The sequence below is a fragment of the Centruroides sculpturatus genome, unplaced genomic scaffold (assembly GCF_000671375.1).
Source record: "Centruroides sculpturatus isolate CEXI.00-Female unplaced genomic scaffold, Cexi_2.0 scaffold332, whole genome shotgun sequence".
NCBI lineage: Eukaryota > Metazoa > Arthropoda > Arachnida > Scorpiones > Buthidae > Centruroides > Centruroides sculpturatus.
In genome coordinates this window covers 618,986-640,756 of record NW_019384524.1, presented here as the reverse complement: position 1 = coordinate 640,756, position 21,771 = coordinate 618,986, and the positions used below count along the sequence as shown (strand labels likewise).

The following is a 21,771-nucleotide window of genomic DNA, read 5'->3' as shown; positions in this document are numbered from 1 at the left end:
ACCCGGCTCCCCCATGGGTCTGGCGAACCCATAATGGGCTTGCTAAAAGAGGCCACAGGGCGAAAAGTTTTTTTAAAAAAAGCCATTTGACTCGAATTTCCCAGAGAATGTTTTAAATATGCAAGCCGGTTCTTTCTCGTGTAAACAGAAAGCTCTCTACTTTTGGATTAGCCTCAATGTCAAAAGATCCGTATCTCTGCCGAAAGTTGGTAACCATAACCTCGGGCATCAAATAGAGTGAAGACTATTGTAATTGGCCACAAGAGGTGGATGCAACTCCCTACATAATAATTATAAATCACTGTCGTATTATTGGACAATCGCATGGCCTGAACACTGGGAGTTCGGTCGTAAGTTCGCGCCTCACCAAGACGGACTGGTCACGTGGAGTTTTCCGGGTTTTTCCGTGCTTTTAATGTCGCACGCGGTCTACCACTCTGAGCGACCCGGTTCAAACCCATACGGGTCGAAAACACCCAGAAATTTTTCAGGGACAGTGGTCTGTTGATATGTCGAGTCTAGTTCCTCACCATCCGATCTCCTCATTGTGCCCCCGGCCGAATCCTGGTTCATTGTAATCACTTATTGAACAAATTTATTTGAAAATACATAACTCTGGTAAGATTTGAATAATTACACAAAACAAATTTTTAACATTTATTTATGAACAACACAATAAAATACCAACGTCTTTATACAAATATTTATGTAGAAATTTTTTAAAGAAAAAGATAGATGTTTGAAGTACTGTTCATACATGTCTTCTTTAGCCAGAAATATACTAAAAACTCTTTAAATATTTTCAATAGAAGTATCTTAAAAATTTGTTTACCTCTCATAAAAAAAAAACTTGTTTTAATATTTTGTTACATTTGGTTATCATTAACTTGTAAATGTAAAAAAAATTTATCAAATATGCAAAACAATTATCATCTTATGACTTTCTGCTAAAGTAGCATTTGGAAGATTACTGACCAACACAATAACAGACCAGTTGTATCAAACATATAAAGATCCTGTTAACAGAATTTTATTAATGTATCCTATCAGATCTGAATAATATGAATAGGATCTTTCAGGCGGCATCTGCTGATCCAAAATGTTGCTAGAATCTTTGCTTCAATATTACTTAAGTCCGCTAAAAGATATTGTAATTCCAAGTAAACTTGAAAAAATGAAACCTGAGGAATATCTAACTTTTGAATGTGAAAAACACTGATGCCTATTTTATGTATGTATTTTGTTTATGTATTTGGAAATTTAGTAGATAAGGTATCTTTACCTGCAAAAACAGTAAATCAAATAAAAGGCTGATGGTTAGACTTTACAACTTAACAAATCAGATTAGGATGTTGCCTGAAAATTTGGACATTTTAATGAAATTGTCAATGCTTAGTCCAAAGAAGGTGCTCTCTCCTCCAGAGAGAGAATATAGTTGTTCCTTTAGCAGTGAAGTTTAATCACATTGAGATTAATGTTGACTTATAGCAAAAAATTGGAACTTTTACCTATTTTTTAATCGTAGTTATAAAACTATATAGCCTACTATCAAATTTTGGATATCTGTGAATACAGTAGAGCCTCGATTATCCGACCCAATTGGGGACTGGGGTTGGTCGGATAATTGAAAAGTCGGATAACCGAAAAGTATGAAAAAACCATTATTAGTGTAGTATATTATTATATCCCATGTAATTAGTATATTGCTATTAATCTACTTCGCGTTGAATTTTCATCGATGTTAAGCCTAACAAAAATTTTTTTAAATAATAATCATCGCTATTGTATCGTTAAAAATTAGAAAATTAAGCCTCGTTTAAATACTGGCTCCCTTTCATGGTCGAATGAGTGTTGCCAGCTAAAACACGTAAAAATAATATTAAAGTAGCCAAGACATAGCCAAATATTGTAGCGCCACATCACTAGCGGACATTTGAATTTGCCGACTAGGACTGTCGGTTAATCGAGGCTCTACTGTAATCTTAAGGATCCAATGAAAGATAATTTTCCAACATTTCAGCTTAGCTGTAGCCATTCTTTCTTTACAGCAGCAGAAAGGATATTTTCACGAACAAATGTAATAAAAAGTAAAACTTAGAAACGAAATAGGTGTGTACAGTTGAAGATGTTCTACATACCTGATATGGGCTGAGACAGAAGGAAAAAACCTGTTTACGTCGTCCTCTTCAGTATTCAAGGAATTTTCTTCTCAATGTACATAGAAGTGCTAATGATTTGGTGTATCTGTTCTGCAACTTAATATGCTCAAGTTCTGGAATGAGATGATTGTGCATAGAGTGTATATCTTTATTTGACTCATTTTCCTTTGATTACTCTACAACTTTTGGAATGTATTACTGTACTTGTTTAATATGTTCATTATTGCTTCTGCTGACAGTGCAAAGGTCCACACTTGGTGAACCTTTTGGCATGTATCTAATGGTATTTCACTCTATATTTGCTTTGCTACTTTCCACAATCTTCCATCATCTGACCTTTACTTAAAAATAGTTGCTATTTGGCCAAAGCCAAAAAAGTCCATTTTGATCTATATCAAGGTACTATTCAACATTATATTCATTAATAAGGAAGATACATCATTTGTTATTATTATATTATTATTATTAATGAACATAATGCTCAATTGGCTATGTATAGATTTCATGTACTCTTGTTATTGCAGCAGTGAGCACTATGTGCAGATGCTTTGCAGTAATGGAAGAAATTTGTGTGAACCTCACCAGGATAATGCTGAGGAATGTAATAATTCAACAATTAGTTTGAGAATAGTGTCTGTGCAGAGGTGCAAGTAAGGAAGCTAGGATGGGCACATGCCCCAGCTGTCGACCTTGGGGTTCCAAGTCCATAAAATTAAAATCCTGTAGAATTTTTTTTATAATTAACATTGAATTGAATACTAGATATGAAGCTTGCCCCAGATACCAAAACTGTTTGGTATGACCCTGTATGTGTATTTACTGTGTTGATCTTTGTGTTCAGTGAAACTCTACTGGTGGTCAAGATAGACTGGAATATTTCTAGAACTTAACCTCTGCCTAATCTATGAATGCAGATATTATTTACTAGAGCAACATCTGAGCTAGTATTATATTAAGAATATGTCCAGCTATTATTATTTTCTTTACAGGAGTGCTTATATATTTAAAAACATGTTTATAAATCAATCATAAAGAATTTGGATGGCTGCTTAACCATAGAGTGGTTAAGCAGCCATCCACTCTAACTGACTGTGCTTCATTTCTCGTAGAATAAAGCATGGGCAGCCTTAATGGAAGCTTATGTAGCTCCTGTAGGCATTATTTCATGCTTCATTTGAACTGCTGAACTCTTACCTTGACAAGGTGGTGACAAACAGATGATTATTATTTTGCAACAATGATGATGATTCAATACCTATTCAAAGAACATGTACTATTGTACGTACATGAAATTTAGATTTTACAAACTATTAAAAATATATTCAAATTATAAAATCTTAATATTTTAAATAATTTGAATTGAATTTAGTTGTTTTTACCTAGTTTTTTTACTTATAAACCTTATGGTATTTATATATGTATTTAAGACAATAATTCATATTAATAGACTGAGGAAATTTATTCAAAAATTTGTATTATTTGTATATACAAATTTATATACATTATATACATATTTATATATACAAATTCAACTGATATAGGCATAAAAGTAAGTCAAAGGTTTTTCTGCAGAAAGATTTTTACATAAATTCTGTATAAAATATAAAGTAAATAGTTTATAAATAAATGAAAAAAATATTTTCATTTATAAATTTATTACATATAAACAGCAATTAAGAATTATTCTAACATATCATTTTAGTAAGTTAATAAAATTTTCTCCTTTTTATTTTATAATATATTATTTCTTTTTCATGGTGATTGATGATTAAACTTTCCTTTATCAACCTTTTTCTTACTAAATGATATGTTAGAAAATCCAAAGTTGCATGATATACAATTCTATCAATAAATTATTCTATTTCAATTATCTTTTATATAATTATTTGGAACATCTATCTGGTGTTTAGATAACCGTTGCAATCTTAATAAATGAGCTTCAAAGAGTACACTGTTAATATGATAATAGTAAGGATTCTGAGATGAATTAAGTTCTGGTGAATAAATGCAATTCATTGCTATAGCTGTGTTATTGCTGATTCCATTCTGATGAGACAATAAGGATGAATTACAAACACACTGCATAGTGCTGGATACCTGAAATAAAATGAATTCAGAAAAATTTAATTAAAAACTTAAAATTTTATTTTTACTTAAGTTACAGAAATATTCTGATAAAATAAAAATTATAATACTTAATATATAGTATTTAAATGAAAACTCTTAATTAAAAATAGTTTTAGTTTTAATAGACAACAGCCCAAATTACAAAAGATCCAAATTATGATTTGCAATTACAATGATTCACAAAAACGTCAAAAAATTCACAAAGAAAATAAAAAACTGAAAATATACAAAAAATTGGTGTCATCAAAATCCTAAAGATGTACATATGGTAATATTGCATAATTGTCTTAATAAATGTCAAACCATTGTCATATCAAAGTCAACAACCACCATATTTTAAACCACTGTCAAAAAAAAAATAACACAAAGGGTCTTGACAGTGGCTATTACAACACAAGGCTCTGACTAAATGTAAAACTTCTAATTTAATTTTTGTTATTTTTTAAACAATTACAGAAAAAAATATCAAAAAGAAAACTATTAAAAATAGTTATAAAAAGCTTTAATTTATGAAATACCAATTTATACACACACATATTTTGAAGGCTGAAACATAAATCGTTCAACTTACATGGTGCGTTCATTTTAAACTTTATCCAAGTGCAAAAGAAATCTTTCCAACATGGATGAGTATATGAATTTGGTGAATAGTTCAACAATACAAAGATATAAACAGTTTAAAGTGGCATGCAGCATATCTAACGAGCATCCTAAAAGCTTTTTGTATTTACTCGTATTTCTGTAACTTGCGAATATCACACGGTACTATTATGCATCATAAACTGATGCTTTTAGATTATCCCACAGGAAAATATCCAGCAGAGTCAAGTCCAGAGAACATGATTGTGGTACAAGACTATATTGTTCTATCCACTGGTTTTCAAACTAATCTGTGAATCACTGATGCATATCTGCCTGAGGATGAGCTAGATACAGTATGCCATCCTGCTGATACTAACTACACAGTTCTAAACAAAAATTTAAGTTCAAAAATGAATTAACATCTTAATTTAAGAAATTAATACTTTGTGTAACCCCTCCTTGGTGACAGAAAACACCAAACCTACTATCCAGCATTGAATCAATTAATTTAATCAATTTTATCCCAACATTTTTGAATGGCTTGTTTCAGATCTACAACTTTTAAAAATTGTCTCCCACAGGGGTGGATCTAAGTTTTTCAAAGCCTAGGGCTTATTGAAGTCTAACAAGTCCCTATTTTTTGTTAGATTAAGAATCTTTAAATTGGAGTTTAAAATTCATTTTTAATAACATCAAAATCAGAGTTGATATATATTTATGAAATGGTGAAACCAGTTGAAGCAAGTTGAAACCAGGAGGATGTCTGTAGGTTGAAGGACCCTATAGTCAGACTTTCTGGTTTCAACTTTCCACGCTATATCTGGTCCACCATCAATAGAATCCAGACCTAAGTCGGCAGATGCAACTAACTTCTCAACAAATGGAACATGTCCAGAGATGCATGCTGCAACTGTGGTCAAATTCAAACTATTAAGCATATAGTTCAAGACTACCCCCAGCAATCCTTTGGTGGAAATTTGATGGACATCCACCAGTGTAATAGTGAAGCTTTGGAATGGATAGAGCACCTGGATATTAGACTTTAAGTTGTCCCTGGACTGTAAAGTCATTTACTGTTACATCACTTTCATTGTTGTTAATGTGGTTGTTTTTAGTTTGAATTTGCATGACCTTGCATTATTTATATACTGTTTCAAGTTTATATATTGGAAATACAAACTGTAGACGTGTACCAATTTACACTTAAAATGTAAAGTACAGAAATATGATGATAAAAAATGGATATCAGAAATAAAATTTTAGCTTACCTCATTCACCAAAGCCTGATTTGATACATGATTGGATCTAAAATTAAGAAATCCTCTATTATTCAAGTTATTTCAAATCAATTAAAGTTAAACTTTTATTCATTTACATATTTTAATGTTAATATTTAAAAATAGTCTATAATGTAATAATATAAATTCCATAGTAATGACTTTGTAATTTACCTAATATGCAGATCATTCATTCTTTTTGAAATTGGCATAAAATCGCATTCTTCTTCTTCACATGTTCTGGGCCGTTTCCGACTATAATGAAAATATTAAAATTATAATACTTTCACTAACCATATATTCTAAAACACAAATACTTAATGTTTAGTGTCCACTATTTTAAGTGGACACTAAACATATACCCACAATATTAATTAAGAGAGAAAAACATTTCAATATAACTATATCCAGTGTTTCCAAAAGCAAAATAATTTTTTAATTATTCTTTGACATCTATTTAGCATCAGGATTAATAAATCTGAAATTTTAACTCACTGTTGTTTTATTTACTTAGACCATTTAATGTCATCAATATACACAAGTCTCAAAGTGATTACCATAAGCACATTCTACAGTATTTATTGTGTCAAAAAATTATCTTGCTTTATATTCAATACATGTAAACTGCTACTGTAGATATAGATGTATATATAGCATTAAAAAATTACAAACACTTTTACTTGTATTTTAAATTCTTAGCATTTTCAAGGTCATATTATCATTTTAATAAAAACTGGTTACTTTAATTACAACTCTGTTGTGAACTAACTTTTAAATTTAAAGTTTTATGTGACATCATTAAAATTAAAATGACTATATATATATTAAAATTATAGAAAAGCAAAACATAAAATATTTGAATTATAAAAAAAAAAAAAAAAAAAATACTATAATATGAAATATTTACCTTTCATTACTGATGAAATGATTGCTGAAACAATTCATGTCTTGTTATATTAATAATTGTTCACTTTAATTATTATTGAATCTGCAAAACAAATATAGAACTTAATTATGATATTTATAAATAAACAGTTAGTTTACAATACAATAAATTTTGGTGAAAAATTTATAATGAGAGAATAAATACAAGGGTGTTCAGAAAGTTCTTAGAATCAGATATAATAAAACATAAAATTGAGTTAAATTGCTTGTTATTTTTCAATATAATCTCCTCTTAGAATAACACTTATTCCAGCAGTGTTCCAATACTTTCACTCCAGAAGAAAAAGGCAATTCATCAAGTTATGCAAAATAACCATTCACTGCAATGATGACCTCTTCACGTGAAATTTTTTGCCTCCGACATTTTCTTCGGGTTTAGAAGAGATGAAATTCAGAGGAAAGTTTGGGGGTTGGAGAAGGATTTGAAAGTAATGGTTGACAAATTTTTGCTTGGTGAGACAGGCAGAATGCACTGATGCATTGTCATGATGGAAAAAGATTTTCTTTTTCATAGATCTTTCTCTGTGACAGCAGTCTTCAATTTGTCTAACACCTCACAATAATAAGTAGCAGTGACAGGACAGTCATATTCTTTTTCAAATGGTCAATAAAGATAATTCCTTTGGCATCCCAAAAACACGGAAGGCATGATTTTCCCCACTGAAGGAATCACTTCTGCCTTGTTCAGAGTCAGTAAAGATGCTTATTTCCATTGTTTAGATTGTTATTTAGTTTCAGGGTTATAGCAATGGATTCGTCTCTCATCAGTGGTCACAAATACAAGTCACATAAATTTCTCAAAAAGTTTGATCCAAACATCCTTAAAAGTTGTTGCCCACATATGTTTTTTATTTTGCTATGAGCAAATCAGAAACCTTAGTGATGCCTAGTTCTTGAGTTAGGATTTTGTACACCAGGTTAGGAGGGGAGCCCATGACCTCAACGATATCCTGCACTATATTGTGGATTTTGTCTGTTTCCTAGAGTAACAGTGGTTTTGGGTCATTGGTTAAGACTGTTGTCTCCCACATTTTCTTGGTCAAGTTTGAGAAGTGTTACCCGCTTGCTTACCATTGAATATGATGAGACAGACTTCTCCAAAACTTGATCCAAATCAACTTTGATCTCAGTGACATTTAACCCCCTTTATAACAAAATACTTTATATCATAGCATAAATTTCTGTTTTCTAAATTATCCATTGTAATCCACCTTCACTACTTCCATCATCTGCCAAAGCACTTTCTATTTCCTCTTTGGTGCCAAAATGTCGCATGCATGCCAAGTAGCTGTGCTGATTCTTAACGCCACCTGTTTCAGTTGGATAATATTGCCACCTATGTGTGATCCCAAGAACTTTCCAAACTACTCACCTCAATTATACTTAGTGTAAACTTCCACTTGCTGAAATGAAGTCAAAAACATGCTTTAATTAAGAAAGTTATTACTTTATGAATCTAACTTTTTAAAATTATATTCACAAAAAAAAACACAAAACTCTGCTAGTTCTTTTGAGTTCTTTCCCAGAAGAAACAGTATCATTTTGTGTTTTTATGACTATATCATCATTAAAGTATATTTGAGTTCAATTAAACTTTAAAGCAAAATGGTAAAGCCTGATTAAGTTAATTATTATTAAAATAATATTTATATGATTTACTATTATTTTTATATGAACAATTAACTAAATCAATTTCACTGGAACTGATACATCACAATTGAATTCTAAAAGAATTCTTCAGATTTAGTTGATGATCTTTTTAATAAAATCTTCAGTTCGGATAAAATTTCATGAATAAGAAAAATCAGTAAAATAGTTTGTAAACATGAAAAAAGTTCCTGTAATTCTAACAGGAATTTTTTTATTACCAGTACAGTATTATTTATTTTTTTGGGTAAAATTTTATTTACTAAATTCGGAACCTGTTACCAGTGTAATTTGTGTGAAAAATCCCCCTTTCACAAACATTTTCGAACTTTAGAGATAGTTCTTCTTCAGGTAAAGAAATTCTGTTGGAATGCTTTGAAAAATGGAACGTGGATATTCAAACAAAAAACCGAATACTCACATAACGGAATTCGGTTTTTCACACAAATTACACTGGTAACAGGTTCCGAATTTAGTATTTCACTCCCAAGTGTCAAGGAGAGGTTGATTTTCTTATTTAAAATTTTATTTAGATGTCTGGTTATTTGACTGAATCACTATAGTATTTTTTTCAGGTCATCAAATAGGATTCCTTCCAGATTTCTCTACCATTGATAATATTTTTGTATTTTATATACTTATTACAAAATGTTTAAGAAGAAAATGTGGAAAGCTTTATTTTTTGGGAACCTTTATGCAGCTTTTGATTCATTGAACAGAGATTTTATAGAAACAACTTTGAGAAATAGAAATTAGTTATAAATTTGTTCATTGTCTAATTGAATTGTGCATGAATTCTGAGGATTGTGTTTTTACTAACATGAAAAAGTTTGATTTATTCTGTTTTTTCTCCACAGGAGTTAAATAGGGATATATTTATATAAATCTGCTGAATAGCTTTATAGTTCAAATATTTATGATGTCAATCTTGTTGATAGGAAAATTAAATTACTTGCTTATGCCTATAACTTAATATTGGTGGCTGACTGGCTGACTCTTCACAAAATTTACAAATGATTATTTTTCTAGTTGAATCTATAAAGTTACAATTGACAATCAACGGGGATAAATCAAAAATTCTGGTTTTTGTAATGTCTTTAATAGAGATTGATGGTATTTGCAAAATTATTTAATTGAGGTGGTAGACAAATAAGTATGGTACATGGATATACTATTCCAATCAAATGGTTATTTTTCTAAACATTTGAATTATGTCAGGAACAAAATTAAGTTTTGTATAGATAAAATACAATGGGTTGTAAGGCTGAAAGATTAATGCACTAGAAAAATAAAGCCAGAAAAATGGAAACACTTCTCTAAATATTAGTTTCATATAGTTTGGAGGGAGGTTTTAATTGGACTGAAAGGGATGATTTGATTCAAATATGTTTTATTAAACATTTTTATGCATTTAAAAAATGGGTTTCATCTTATATAATAGCCTAAACCTTAAATTCCAAAAGTTTCCTTTATTTTTTAATGTGGTTAAAAATATTTTGGTTCTTCAAGTAAGATTTTATTTAATTGAGCAAAAATTTGGTTGTGGGGTATCATGTAAATCAAGTAAAGCCAAATTATATGAAAAATTTGGCTTTAAATAGAAATTAGCATCCTTGTTTAATGTTGACATTTTGGAGATTTTTGGAATTACAGAAACTATTATTACAACAATTGAAACAATTGATTTTATAAGCAATTATTTACATATTTTCTTTTATTAAGTAACAGCTGATTAGAGCTCAAGAAACGATTAAATCAAGTGATTTTATAACATTTGTTTACATTCTGTCTCCAATAACATTGTAAGGTTTTGTTGCTATGTTGATCAAATTTTTGTATAAATTTTTTTAATTATCTGTATTTTTAATTTTTTGCCAATAGATGTTGCTACATGTAAAGTCAGCAAACTGAACATAGACAGAAATCAATTAATATATAGAAATCCAATCAATATTTTGGGTTGATATGTACTGTACAACATTAAGTTAGAAGTATGTTAATAACTGCCAAGTTGTAACAATTGGTCAAATGGCCTATGAGTGCATAGCAAACAAACAAAACATCCTCATCATATATATATATAACAATAACAGCCAGGAAAGTAATTATCCATACAGTAATATTATACTACAAAGTAAACACAAAAAACATTTTTGTAAATCAAGCCTTTTGAATTAATTAATGCATCTTTAACAGTAGCTGAAGTTTAAAAAACACAAATATTCCATTCCACTTTCAACAGTCCATTCATGAAGATAGCCCATTAAACAAGTCAAAAACTTCATCCACTTCATCATTCTTTAAACTCCACCCATTGTTAAAAGTGCATTGATTAATTTGGCTGAGTAACTACAGTAGCCAGTTCATCCTTATTAAGTCTTTTTTAAAGTACAAATGTCTCCTTACAGTTGATTTTTTAATCACTTTCACACACTTTTATAATTATTGATAATGAATTGGTGATATTTTGTTCTTGATAATGAGACTGCATCTTTCAGGCATTGAGCAAATGAGTCTTCAGAGCTGTTCAACTGAAATCATGTAATGCTAAGAGTTAATGATAATTTCAATCAATTCCCTTTTGATAGTGAGATGTTTTTTTTTTAGAAATTTCAGTGATTTTTTTGCAATAAATTCTCAATAGGCTACAAATCTGAAAATTAAGTTGGCCAAACCAGTTATTGGATACTTTCCTTCCAGAATCACTATTTCAAGAGTACTGTCATCCATGAAGATGAAATCCCAATCAGGAGACAAATATTGGACACTTAATTGCATTTTCTTGTTCAGTATTTGCAGTATTTCAAGCCATTCATCATCCCTTGAATAATATGCAGTTTATCTACATTTGCAACTTTACATGACCATATCATTACTGATAATGGGTGCTTTATTATAAGGCCTGTGCATTCTAGCTTGAACCTTTCTTCTGGATATCTTCTGGCCTAGATTTTACAGATAGATCCACAATTGTTAACAATTGTGGATCCAGAATTGACATCAATTCTGGATCTGTGTGTAAAAATCACTTTTTTCATTTGTTGAGGAGACCAATGGCAACATTCTTTCACCAAAGTCGACCTTCCTTTCCTTTAAACTTCAAACAGCAACAGTTTACTTTATACTTTACATCCACATAATCTATCTTTGAGCAATTTGTAGCATACTGTGACCATGGAGACCTCATGCCACAAGATTTTCTTCATTCATGGAGTAGTTCGGATAATGTCAGCTTCCAGTTTTTGACAGAGCCTCCTCAAAACCTAGTCATCCTTGTCGATGGGCACAAAGTAACTGGACCACAGTTTAGAAGCAATGCTCCCTATACTTTTGTGTCTCAGGATTGTTCTTTTGACTATAAAATAACCATATTCTGTTCAATATCTGTCTAGGTAATAATCCTTTAAGATGGAGGCATTGATAACATTATGGATTGTGCAAGTTCTCATCAAAAAACAAACATTCATGAGCTGTGTTCTTATTGGCTATTTGAATCTGTCATACGATTGCTTGCTTTCTTTTCTCTCAATTATATTAATTCAAAGGCTTTAAAAGATAATTAGATTCTGTAAAATAATCTGAAATTTACATGAAATTACAAACAAAACAATATATAAAACATATACTATATTTATCAAATATTACCTCATGGATTTCTGGCTCCCTATTATCATCTATATCAAATGCTTATTTTAGTCAATCATTAGGAGTTAATACTTTTAGCAACAAAGAAAAGTTAATACTATACATGTTCAGAGTTTGTTTTTACAAATTTAGAACAAAATGTGCAGCTTTTAAATAGTGTCTGATCCTCAAAAAAGGTTGAAAATTTGAATTTAATTTGAACAGCGACTGATATTTGTGAGGAAGCTGAAACTGTCCTAATAAATGATCAAAACGTTCCTTTGTGGTAATTAAACAATTGACTACCTGAAATAAGCATTTAATACAGATAATACTGAATTTATTTTATTAACTTAAAATAATAAACAATTAAAACAAAAATCTCAACATTTTTGTAACTGATGCAAAACTTTTAAACAGCACTCTAATAGCAGTAATATAATCAGTGACAAAAGCTAAGCATCGTTCAACAGTTTTATGCAAGACTCAGAGAGTTCAAACAAGTTGAAGCAAGAGCTGCAGCAATTTGAGATAATAGAAACAGAATTTCACCCATCATTCTTCATACAATGTAAATCATTCCATAAACCTCTGTTGAATCAGAAAAAGTCTTTTTTGTACCAGATTTGTTTATTAAAAAATTGTGAACTCATTTTAATGATAGAAATATCAATTGTTTGTGCTTTTAATAAGCCATTTAAAAGTTATTGATTAACACTTTTAATATTTTATTTATTTATTTTACATTGAATTTTGAAAATGCCATTATGCAGTTGAATTCCACCCTCCGTATATAACAAGTCCAAAAGAAGTTTAAAAATTACAAAAAGACAATGGAAATGCATGAACAAAGTAATAACGCGATACATAAAAAATATATATATAGCAAAGAAATATAAATAATAAAATAAAAAAAAACACAGATAACATACATTAATTAAAAATATATAAAAAAACATATTCAGCAATATGATAAATAAAAGGTGTAATTGTAACAAGCAAAAATGCGAGCATAAAAGAGAAAATAGCAAAATTATTAAAAAGAATAATTAAGAAGTAAAAAGTAAAAAAAGATTTAAGAGTTATGTAAGAAATGTCAACATGCCTACTTATAATGAACAAATTTTTCATGGAGTAGACCTATTTTATCAGCTATTTGATAAAAATAAGATATATGTAACAGTGACAAACAAAAATGAGAAATATACTATATATATAAATAATGTTACAGGTGTTTCTTCTGGGAATTCTTAGATTTAGCCAAAATTGTGGAATTAGACTGTTAAAATATTTAAAAAATAGAATTCAATCAAAATATTTCTTTCTTTCAAAGAAATTCAGAAGTCCTAGTCTTACTCTAATGACATTTGGGTTATTGGTTTGCAGTAGGTTACTAAACTAAACTTATTTAAAAGTTTATTGAGTTCTATCAATATTTTAGCAAGTAAAAAGGGGAACCCATGGACCAAATGGGAAGGCAATAGTCCATGAGGGATTGAAAACTGCAAAAAATATGGACAATAGAACAGATTTAAAGGATATGGTTTTACAAAAATGTCATATCATCTCAATGGATGGCCAATGATTTTACTGTCTTGTCTATATGGCTTTTAAAAGTTAATTTAGTGTCGAAAATAATTCTGAGATCGTTGTGAGTTCAGATATTGCAATGCATGAACGTTTATAAAAGGGGTGGTAGGAGTGGATTCCTGAGTAAAAAATAAACACATTATTACAGATTTTTGTACATTAATACTAAGATTAACTTTACTAAAGACAAAGGATGAGTGGTGAAGATCAAATTGAAGAGCAGTGGGATTATGTTTTAACAACTTTATATTGTCTGCATAGGCGATAACGAAAGAATTTAAATTAATAAACAACTTGTTGATATATGCAGAAAAGAAAAGGACATTTAGAATCGATCCTTGTTGAATACCAGTTAAAGTTGGAAAATTTAAAAAAGTAAAATTCCCTATTTTGATCTTATATATACAAGCTAAAAAATATTTGTTCAGTCAGGAGTGAAGAACTAGGTTAATATTGCAATAGTCACGGAGCATATCTAAAAGTATTTTGGAAGTATGGAGTTGAAAACTTGACTTATGTCAATGTAAGCTACGTAAATCGAAAGTTTTTCAAAATTATTCAGAATTATAAACGAATATCAAGTAAGTTAGTAGTAGTTGATTCATTACACAGTCTGCAACATTGAATAGGTAAGTTTTGAAGTCATCAAAACATTAATTTTATTACAGACATATATTTTGAAAATTTTAAACATTGTAATAGATAAAGAAATGGGTAGGAAAGATTTTGTCTTTTTTTGGTATTGGTATAATGGTAGAGGGTATTCCTCTACCATTATACCAATACCAAAAAAAAACAAAATTGTTTCAGAACAAGCTATATTGGAGTACTTTAGAAAAAATTCTTGATAAAATTATGTGGTAATTGGTTTTAGTTTTATATAGAAACTTGAAGGAATGGGTCAGGACTGGAATTGAAGGGCTTCAACTTTATGTATGGCATCCTTTACTTCTGAAAAAGAAAACTTGTATTGATAGATATAGTTGTATGGCCTCAGTGGAAAATAATCTACCTTGGTTGTAACTTGAAAAAATTTCACTTTAATATATTTATAGGCATCAAATATCGTGTCATAAAAGCAAGTTGATTTATTTTGAGTTTTTAGAAAATTTAGAGATAAATTCCCAAAATATACGAGGGTTGAAAGCAAAAGCGTTTATTAAAGTAGTTTTGAAATGATGTGTTGCATTTTTTGTAGTATTATTTTTGTAAAATACAATGATTATAGAGATTGTGTGGCTTTTTCACTGCATTTTAATTAAGAAATATCATTAGAAAGCAATGGACCAAGTGGAAACTTGGTCCATTGCTTTCTAGTGATATTTCTTAATTTTTTTAAATGGTGAGAGAACTATTTGTATGAGGAATTATCAACGTTCCAATATTGTAAAATCTTAATGATAGTAGAATAAAACACATTATGTTAAATCAATAATTGGTTTAAATATAGAAGATTCCATGAAAGTCCAACCAATGGAACAAATGTGTTTGTTGGATTGTTTAAAATTAAAATAATGCCATAAAGAAATTCTTGTGAACCACTATGAGTATTTGATGTTAACACAATCTAAAACTTCAAGAAAAATTGCAGTGTAATCAGAAATAAACCTTCTGTCAATTAAGCATTGAGGTTACAATTTATCAAAAACACTAGATCTAAAAAAGAATTATGGTATGTTGGGAGATGAATACTTTCACTAAAATTGAAATAATAATAAATTTCATTAATAAAAAAGATTTTGCAGGGATTTAATGATAAGAATATAAAAAGGATGATACTGTTATAAAGGAGACTTTTATTTATTTTTTTGTATTGTCTAAATATTTTAATACAGAATATATTGGAATCACTACTGTGGAACAAACTGCTTCAGGCACATGAATCATAAGGGCACCAAGTTAGAAAAGGTGAAATAAAAACTTGTAAAAACATTTGTAAGAAAAAATTTTTGGATTTAATAATTAATCAATTAACTATTAGATTTGAACCAGTTCTATACATATACATACTTCTATATGTGAAATTGCCAAACTACTTTTAATTCATACTGCAGCCTTAGGTTACGGTTACTATGGATGCAAATTCTGACGAAATTTTGATCTGACAAGTTCTGACGAATTCGTCCAAACAAACAAATACCTGTTTTCCAACGAGAGTATTTACTTTGGCAGCAAAGGGCACGTCAGAACATGCACGATGTAGTCAGAATCATTAGAGCGTTCAAACAAGTTTGATTTTTTCGTGCATTCTGACATTGAATTTCGAGTGTTTTGGTTTTTTCAACATGGATATTGATAAATTGATTAGTCTTGTGTTCGAGAATAGGTGTTTGTGGGACATTAAAGACAAAATATTTCTCATTTTGGTCTCATTCTGAAATACTCAAAAAACTTTTGCGAGTTGTCCCACAAATCTTGATATAGCATTTGGAACTCTCCCTTATCGTCTCTTAAGAAAAATAAGTGGGAAAACATGCACTGTTTTCCCACCACATATCAAGAAAATAAAACTCATCAAGTTCGTCCATTTTGCTGGAAGGCAGAAACGTACTGACTATCAGAAAACACGCACAGTGTAACCACCTTGTTCTGATGAGGATTTCAGACGTACTCGTCAGAACAAAATTTCATCAGAATTTGCATCCATAGTAACCGTAGCCTTAAGTAGCTTCCCTGACATTATTGCAGCATGCCTCATTTTTTTTAACTTTATTGGCAACAACAGCAACAGCCAAACAGAGTTTTTCAAAACTAAAATTAATCAAATCCTATTTAAGAAGTAGCATGTCACAACACTGTCTTAGCTCTGGCTACTATATCAATTGAAAAATCAATAGTTTGTCAACTTGATCTGGAGAAAGCAATTGATCGATCTGCAAACGAAAAAGAGAGAAAACAACAATTTTAAAGTTTTTTTTATGTATTATTATGAATTTGTTACGAAACTACACTTGCATACATTTTGTCAATACAGTTTACATAATATGTAGTAATCATTATTAGGTACTCTGTACTTAAAGAATTATATTTTGTTTTATTATTATATTTGTATTTGTTAAATTGAATATTTTATTGTTGAAATGCCTTGAATCTCAAATAAATTGCTATTAAGTAAGGTTTTAAATCAAAATAATTAGATAAATGTTTTTAAATTAAATATTCCAAAATAAATTTTGCGAGATCCCTTCCGAGGAACAAGGGGTTGCACCAATTCTATTTGCTCCAGGGCACTGAATATGTAGTTATGCCACTGGTTGGAATATAATATGTAAATTAGTTTAGTACTTTTATTTCATTGTTTTATTTGCAAATACTCAATTTCAGTTAGAGGTAAAATAAAGATTAATTTTTTGCTATCAAAGTTTGAATGCAATAAAAGTACCATCCCATCTCATCCATCTGAAATTTATCAGGTTCAGAACTCTAAATTGTCTCTAGAAGAAATAACATTCAAATGTGTTTATTTTGTTTTATGGTCTGAAGACTACTTTAGTTAGCATAATGTCAATAGTTAGATTTCTTAACAAAGATTTGAAAAAAAAGTTATTTGTTCAATAATAATTGAAACAGATTTGTTATCAAAGTTGGATTTTTATTCAAAAATCCAACTTTTATTTTCTGGAAAATATTCTTAAAGCACTTAGATCCGTTTCAGTTCCTACTGAATTTATAATTTTGTAATAAAAACATTATTATACAAATAATGGATAATACCAATAAAAAAAAAAAAGTATCAGTATTTGAAATTTTATAATATTTATGAATTAAAATAAATTCGAATTTATATCTAACCAAACATTAAGTGTGATATGCTATTTATGACTGGTATTGTTATATTAGAAATTTACTTTTAAAGACATTTAGTGTTTAATAAACATTTAATATCTATTCTACTATTGTATATTCCAGTAAATAAGTCAACTTTAAGATTTTTAGCTCAAAAATTCTGGTTTAGACCTCTACCTGCCATATAAATCAATTTGTAATATATGCTAAGCTAATGGTAGACTAGAATAAAAATGCAGATTCATTATATAGTAGTCAATGGCAACATTTTTCATAGCTGTAACATTTTTCAATATAAGATATATATATTATCATATAATGTATGTATATATAAATTATATAAACAAAGGCAAAGGAATCCAATTGAATTTTTATAAAAATGAAAGGCAAAACAACCTGTATTTGGATCCAGCAATAAAAGTTTTACTGTTGAATACAAATAAAGGTTTTCTCTTTCATATAAGCTATATATATTATATAGCTTACACAAAAATAGGATCTAGATAAGATACTAAGCAACTGCTAAAAGTTTTCAATTACCATATTTATGCAGATATAAGAGCATACTCTTATAGATGGGACTAACTAAACAAGCACTATATTCTGCAAAGTGACTAGAAAACTCACTATTTTAAAAAAGTTTTTTATTGTATCGAAGTCTTTATTTTTAATAATGGCTATCACAGAATCTGAATCATCATACCAGGTACATATCACTGAATAGTTTCTGTATCAGTACAATTACATTCAATTTACATTGACACATTAGTGCAGTGCTCTTAGAAGCCAAAACAAGTTGGCACAAAAGAACATGCTGTTACATGCAAGAGATTCTCTTATAAGTAAAGGAGGACACAAATTTCAAAAATGCAAAATAAAGCAATTTTCACTTATAAAAGCATGATCTTATTTGCAGAACTTTATTGTGCATAAGATCTGTCAGTAAAATGCAGTATACCAAGACACCTCCGATTATCTACTGGTAATCATTCAAACTGAAGTCAATACCTCCAATAAAATATGAAAAGTTGGTAATTATATTCAAAGTAAACAAAGTGAAATATTCATTTTTTTTAATCAAAAATCGTACTCCTAGAACCTATTTCCAGTGTGATGAAAAAAACAAAAGAAACAGTTCACTACAAACATTTTCGAACTTCTGCGAGTTCTTCCTCAGATGAAAAGGGAGTTTCTGATGGGACAGAGTGAACTGTTTCTTTTGTTTTTTTTGTCACACCGGAAATAGGTTCTAGGAGTGCGATTTTTGAAATACATCCCGGTGTTATTGTTGTTATCAGGAGGTTATCATTGTTGTCGGAGATACACTCTCCAACTTTGGCAAGAACGGCTGAAAAGTTAGAAATTTATAGAAGCAAACTTAAAGGAAATTGCATCAACAAAAGAGATGCAGAGGAACTTCCTTCCGCCTGGAAGTTTGCAATTAAAAACTTAAAATAGGAGCAGGAACTTTAATAATATTTGTAATAAAAACTCTATAGTTAAGTAGAAAAACTCAGTATAGTGAAGTAAGCAATATTAATATTTAGTATTAACAGTTTGTCTATTAAGTTAGAGGTATTAATATTTAGTATTCACAATTTGTTATTTTTTACTATTTTTATTTTATTTTTAGTATTAGTAGCATTTGTATTAATTTTATTATTTACAAGCATTTTTGGCTATTAATAGCGTATATGTTAACGGTTATTAATATTTATAGAGTAGAGCCTTGAAAACTTGACCTAATGTGGATCGAAGGGTGGCCAAGTTTGTGAAAATGCCGGGTTATCAGGAATGGGGTTAAAAAAGGATAAGTATGCATGTTTCCTCGGAAAATATTGTACTGTACTTGTATGTATTGTTTGCTTGAGAATACAATAGAGAATAAACTGCCCAAATACCCTTAAACAAAGGAAAAGTATGTCCTTTATGAAGGCATGAAAATGAAAATTAATGAATACACTGTGTACAGTAATTTACCTAATAAGACAGACCTCAGAAAAATACTTTATGAGGCATAAAGCTGTCTATGATGAAAATTAATTATCTAAGGGTATTTTTGCCCTGCCAAGGTGTGGCCGAGTTATCCGGAATGCCGGGTTATCGAGTGCCGAGTTTTCGAGGCTCTACTGTATTTTGTATTTTGAACTTGTTCTATTTTTTGAAATGTTCCATATAACCTGAGGATGATCCATTGATTAGATTGAAAACTTTTGTTTTAATAATAAATCTCTCAGCGAGTGATCAGGTGTTGATTAAGTTAAGTTGTTATTATTGTTGTTGATTTTTTTTTATCGTTCTGTTACTGGTTTCTGTGGATTTTTTAAGAAACACCTAAAGTTTTTGGCTTTTTTCAGTAACTCATCACACAAAGAATTCTCAAAGGAAATGTTCATTTCTCTTCTCAAGCATTTTGAATGTTAAAAAAGTATGTTAAGACAGGAATTTAAAAACAACAACACATGTTAGGAATAGCAAAATCAAAGAAATAACAATAAAATAAAGGTTATAATAGCAATATTTTAACCATACGGATTTCTCGACAAACACCGCTAAGTTAAAATACTAAAACAAATTAAACGAATTCTCAAGATTTCCGTAAGAAAGATGCTTTACGGCAATCATAATACATCCAATTTCTAATTTTTAATACTTTATATATTAATTTATAAGTACAATATGCTGGAAATTAAAAATCTAGCATTTGTAAATAATTAAAAATACGTAAAAAAAAATTCACTACGTTTTAAACACTGGATTTTTTAATTGTCAACAAACACAATAAAATATCGTCTCTTTGTTTAATGTAAACAATTACAAAATATTTATAAAATGCGATGTAACAAGTGCTTAGCAACAGCCACGAATGTAAGTTCCAAGATATTTCAACGTCTTAATTACTTTTATATTTTATAATTTATATCACCTGACATCATCATCATCATCATCATCAACTTTAAAACTGAAAATTCTACATTATGACTTGTCATTCTAACTATTTTCAATAATAATAATAATAATTATATATAACTTATTAATAAAATATCCAACCTGAAGCTTTTGTCTAGATTATTCACACATTCGATGAATTTTGAACACGCTTAACTATTATGAAGGCAAACTTTTGACTATTGCTAGTATGGGTGTCATTTAAATGTCTCAATTCTTAATTTAATAATTTTTTTTATACTGCACTTAATAAGCAATAAATAAATAAAATAATTAAAACTACATAAAAATAATTTTACTAAAACTAATTAATAAATTTTTCGTAAAACTTTAAAAACATAAAATTGATTATTAATACAATTAAAAAAAAAATACTGATTAAATTTTTCTTCGAAACCTTGTACAAATTTTGCAAAAATGTCTATTATTGCCCTCTAGCGTTAAAAAATAAAGTAAACGTGATTTATTATTATTATTATTTTTTTTACTGTATTTGATTTTTTTAAATTAATATTCCACAATAATAAGGAATTAATTTTTAATTTAAATTAATTTATATAAAGAAAATTATATATTAGTTTATTACGTTATGATTTAATTATTTATTTTTGGTTTCGTATTTTAATCAACATTTAAGAGTTAACGACCACTGTGATGGGTGAGACGTTGTTGAAACAAAAAAAGTTATGCAATTCCATCATGTACATAAACGGTGTCGTAATTCGCCAAGTGCAAATCAGCAAATTCGTAAAATTTTTGTTTATTTTGAACAATCCGGATAATCGAAAATCCGGATAATGGAGGTCCGGATAATGGAGGTTCTACTGTAATATGCATAATTCTATAAAATGTTCTCTTAGTAAAAAAATAGATTATTATATATATTATATTTGTGAGCATTATGTTTATTAAGTAATGTTCTTTTGGCAGTGCTGTAACTATCCATTCCTGTGCCCTGTGCACGAATTTGCATTTAGGCCCTTTAATTAATTAGGTTTGGGAAAATAATAAAACAAATACATGCATTTTGAGCCCCCTTTTAATTGGGCTCTCTGCGGGTGCACCTGTTGTACCTGCCTAGTTAC

General features: G+C 29.2%; 1 protein-coding gene across 1 annotated transcript; it reads right to left on the bottom strand.

Moving 5' to 3' along the window:
• Positions 1-3,613: 3,613 nt before the first annotated feature.
• LOC111622837 lies at positions 3,614-21,018 on the bottom strand. The gene is made up of 5 exons (XM_023365261.1): positions 20,789-21,018; positions 7,053-7,133; positions 6,320-6,400; positions 6,137-6,173; positions 3,614-4,256 (listed from the first exon to the last, which is right to left on the bottom strand). Exons 2-5 carry the CDS (start codon positions 7,088-7,090, stop codon positions 4,023-4,025), a joined length of 390 nt encoding a protein of 129 aa, XP_023221029.1. The 5' UTR covers positions 7,091-7,133; positions 20,789-21,018; the 3' UTR covers positions 3,614-4,022.
• Positions 21,019-21,771: the final 753 nt, after the last annotated feature.